This window comes from Nelumbo lutea, chromosome 5 (genome assembly GCF_056320005.1).
Source record: "Nelumbo lutea isolate HS-2025 chromosome 5, American lotus-T2T, whole genome shotgun sequence".
NCBI classification, from domain to species: Eukaryota; Viridiplantae; Streptophyta; class Magnoliopsida; order Proteales; family Nelumbonaceae; genus Nelumbo; species Nelumbo lutea.
In genome coordinates this window covers 47,453,119-47,456,335 of record NC_142688.1, presented here as the reverse complement: position 1 = coordinate 47,456,335, position 3,217 = coordinate 47,453,119, and the positions used below count along the sequence as shown (strand labels likewise).

At 37.6% G+C, this 3,217-nt stretch overlaps 1 protein-coding gene across 2 annotated transcripts; it reads left to right on the top strand.

The window, feature by feature from the left end:
- Positions 1-395: 395 nt before the first annotated feature.
- On the top strand, positions 396-3,217 carry LOC148852197 (Pentatricopeptide repeat (PPR) superfamily protein). Of its 2 annotated transcripts, none has more exons than XM_088944199.1 (6): positions 396-727; positions 851-927; positions 1,021-1,117; positions 1,319-1,462; positions 2,226-2,438; positions 2,826-3,217. In XM_088944199.1, exons 1-6 carry the CDS (start codon positions 605-607, stop codon positions 3,015-3,017), a joined length of 846 nt encoding a protein of 281 aa, XP_088800325.1. In that variant the 5' UTR covers positions 396-604; the 3' UTR covers positions 3,018-3,217. The 2 variants fall into 2 exon arrangements, with proteins under 2 accessions (XP_088800325.1, XP_088800326.1); XM_088944200.1 differs by having other exon boundaries at positions 420-727; positions 2,771-3,217.

Below are 3,217 nucleotides of genomic sequence, written 5' to 3'. Positions count from 1 at the left end.
TAGAGGTCGTTTGTGCTCTTGACAGTCTGTAATTGAATTTCTTTTGAATAAAAAAAGTTCTCTCTAGTAGAGATTTTGTGACTTCATGCATTTTCGTTGTGCAATTTCATATATCAAATCCAGAACCACAAACTCTGCTTCATTTAGTATTAAACTTTCTGCTCATAAGCATGTAGAAGATTTTCCACACATGCACAGAGAGAGAGAAAGAGGGGTCTACCGGTGATAATTTTTTTTTTTGGGACCGATGACAGAATACAAGGTGAGGCGGGAGAAAAAGGAGAGAAGGAGGAGGATTAGGCTGTTAGCTAAAAGGATAAAAAAAAAAATTTGTAACCACTCCCGACTCCTGTGATTTTAATCAGATGGGTTCGCACGTGGGAATGACTTTTACCGTGTAAAACAGGCGTGGGTTTTGCAATTTGTCCCCCAGTGACAGCCCGCTCAACAGAGTGGGGCGTTCAGCCAATCCGAATTCCTCCCAATCCCCAAATTCCGAGTTCATTCTCCTTGCCGGAGCTTTTGCAGATCAGACATCGAGCCATACATTCTCTGCTCCGTCTGCTTTTCCTCTTTTGCCCTTGTAGTACCAGCTTACTTACGCATGTCTGTGCTCTACCCTTCGACTTCCATTTCTCTTCCCATAAGCACGACTGGAATAAGGCTAGGGTTCTTGGGCTGCCAAGGTTTTCTCTTGCAGAAGAACTCAGAGAAAGTGAACAGTAAGGTAAACGAGTTCATTTTTGACTTTCTTTTCTTGCAGAACCAACCAGTGGAGTTCGTTCTGTCAATAAATGGTAACATTATTTTCTCATGTTTTCTGTCTTTTTGCACTTTGCTAACCATGTAGGTTGTAAGGTTTCTACCTATCGAGTGTTCGAAGGATCGAAATCGAGAACTGGTGCCGAGTCCCAATGCCATTGATAAGTAATATCTTTAATTGACAAGAGGTGGTATTGTTGTTTTGTCTTTTGTTGATTGCTTCATTTGGATTGCCTCAACAACACTGAATCTTCCCAGGAAATTGAGCAAGAAGGCAGGGAAGAAGGAACATCATCTATGGAAGAAACGAGATTCATCTGGGTCTGGACAGAAGGCTTTCCATCTTGTTCGAATTGTAATTCTTTTTCCTGATTTCCATAAGGACTGCATTTGTTGTTGATCATTTTCTCTGGTACTTGGTAACACTTTTAAAGAATGAACAGACATTCTTAGGTTCCTTTAAATTAAAGATGTTTTTCTTTGCAATCTCTATAGGAAGTGTGTATTCAGAACTTCTCAACTATGCTCCTACATTTCTGAAGGTTGTAATTGGCAGGTTTCAGAACTAGCTAATGAGAAGGAGGCCATTTATGGAGCATTAGATGAATGGTCAGCTTGGGAGGCAGAATTTCCATTGATTGCAGCATCTAAAGCTCTTGTAATTTTACGGAAGAGGAATCAATGGTTACGCGTAATTCAGGTGTAGCCTTATGCAAATAAGAGTCTTCAGTTGTTAGGCTAATAATCTTCTTCTGCGTCTTTAAGCATGTTTTACAGCCCTTATGCTTTCTCTGTTATTGAGTTGCCAATTTGTCGAATCTAAATTCCATCGACTGGGGTTTATTTCATAGGGGGTGAACCTGAGTTAGACTTTTCACATTTGTAGAGCTGATTTTATTGGTTCTGGTTATGTTTCTCTGTTCATTTCTTTTAATGAAATTCCTATAGATGTTTCCCTTGAAACTATGTAGGTTTTGCTGCATGAACCCCTTTTTGCCATTTCATTCTGTTTGATGCATTGGCACTTAAACTATTACCACTCTGATCCATGTCCTTTTTGGTCTATGCCTACCTCTTCTAGTCCCTTTATTGTATATTTATGGCGTATCAAATACTTGTCCATCCTAACAAATTTTTTTGGTGTTTTTGGCGCCCTATCAAATTTGTTAAGAGCTTTTCTTGCATTAAACATAGTCATCATGAGCATTGTTATGAAAAAATTGTAAACAACATTACACCTTTACAGGTCTTTATTTGCACATATTGAAATAGCCCACTCAAGATTATATATAGAAGAAAAATAGATGAATTTGATTGATGACGCTATTGTGTCTTTTTTTTTTTTTTCCATTTAACCAAGTTAAATCCTTTCAACGAGGTGATGAGCCTAAGCTCAAATTTTATTAACAAACCTTGGCAATTTTAGGAAATTTCTTGGGTGCTTATTCTTAGGATTTTTCCAGGTTGCAAAGTGGTTGCTCTCCAAAGGGCAAGGACTGACTATGGGGACATACGACACACTGTTATTGGCATTTGACATGGATAAAAGGGTGGATGAGGCTGAATCATTATGGAAGATTATTTTGCATACACATACTCGCTCTGTCTCAAAGCGGTTGTTTTCAAGGATGATCACCTTATATGACCATCATGGCATGCCGAATAAGATAATAGAGGTACCTTGATATCCTGAACCTCTGCTCCTTAAATTGGCTCTGCCAATTTTATTGTTTGTTGGTAATTTTTGGAGCCTTTAAAGTGTTTTCAAATTCTTTCTTGTTATGTGTTAGTTAAGCTGTCACACTGCTCTGTTCTTTCAAATTCTTTCAAATACTTCCATCATTAATGAAGGTTTTTTTTCTATTTTTTTTCTTTCGCTTGTTTGTTGCAGTTGCAAATAAACTTTCTCAAGTTCCATTTGTCTTAGTGTAATCATGAAATATAGTTGTTTTGTAACCATAATCTTTTGCTTTTAAGTAATAATATTTAGAACTTCAAAATGTTTCAGATTGATCACATCATAACTCAATAATACCTAAATTCTTCACTCTGGGAAAACCCAGGTGTTTGCGGACATGGAGGAGTTGGGAGTGAGACCTGATGAAGACACTATAAGGAAAGTCAGACACGCATTCCAGAAATTGGGCCAAGAAGATAAGATGAAACTGTTGCTCAGTAAATACCAGCCAAAGTGGAAATACCTCCACTTTAATGGTGAACAGGTTAGGGTACGAAGAGATGTGTGGGATGGATAAATCCCATTCAGCTAATTGGATTGTGCACTTGTCCGTCAACGCTTATAATGTGATGGTAGATAAAAAGGCATATTCTTTTTTCAATGATAAAGATACAATTTAAATTGGAGATTACAAGCTTCTTTGTTACTCCTTATTTCCAATATAATTCTGTCTATTGACATCACAACATCAGAAAAAGCCTTGAATTTGGTGGAGTA

Excerpts from the sequence above, each read along its gene's own strand:
- LOC148852197 (XM_088944199.1), top strand. The coding sequence starts at position 605 with ATGTCTGTGCTCTACCCTTCGACTTCCATTTCTCTTCCCATAAGCACG. Across the intron at positions 1,118-1,318 it reads CTTTCCATCTTGTTCGAATT|GTTTCAGAACTAGCTAATGA; the intron begins GTAATTCTTTTT and ends TGTAATTGGCAG. Across the intron at positions 1,463-2,225 it reads AATGGTTACGCGTAATTCAG|GTTGCAAAGTGGTTGCTCTC; the intron begins GTGTAGCCTTAT and ends GGATTTTTCCAG.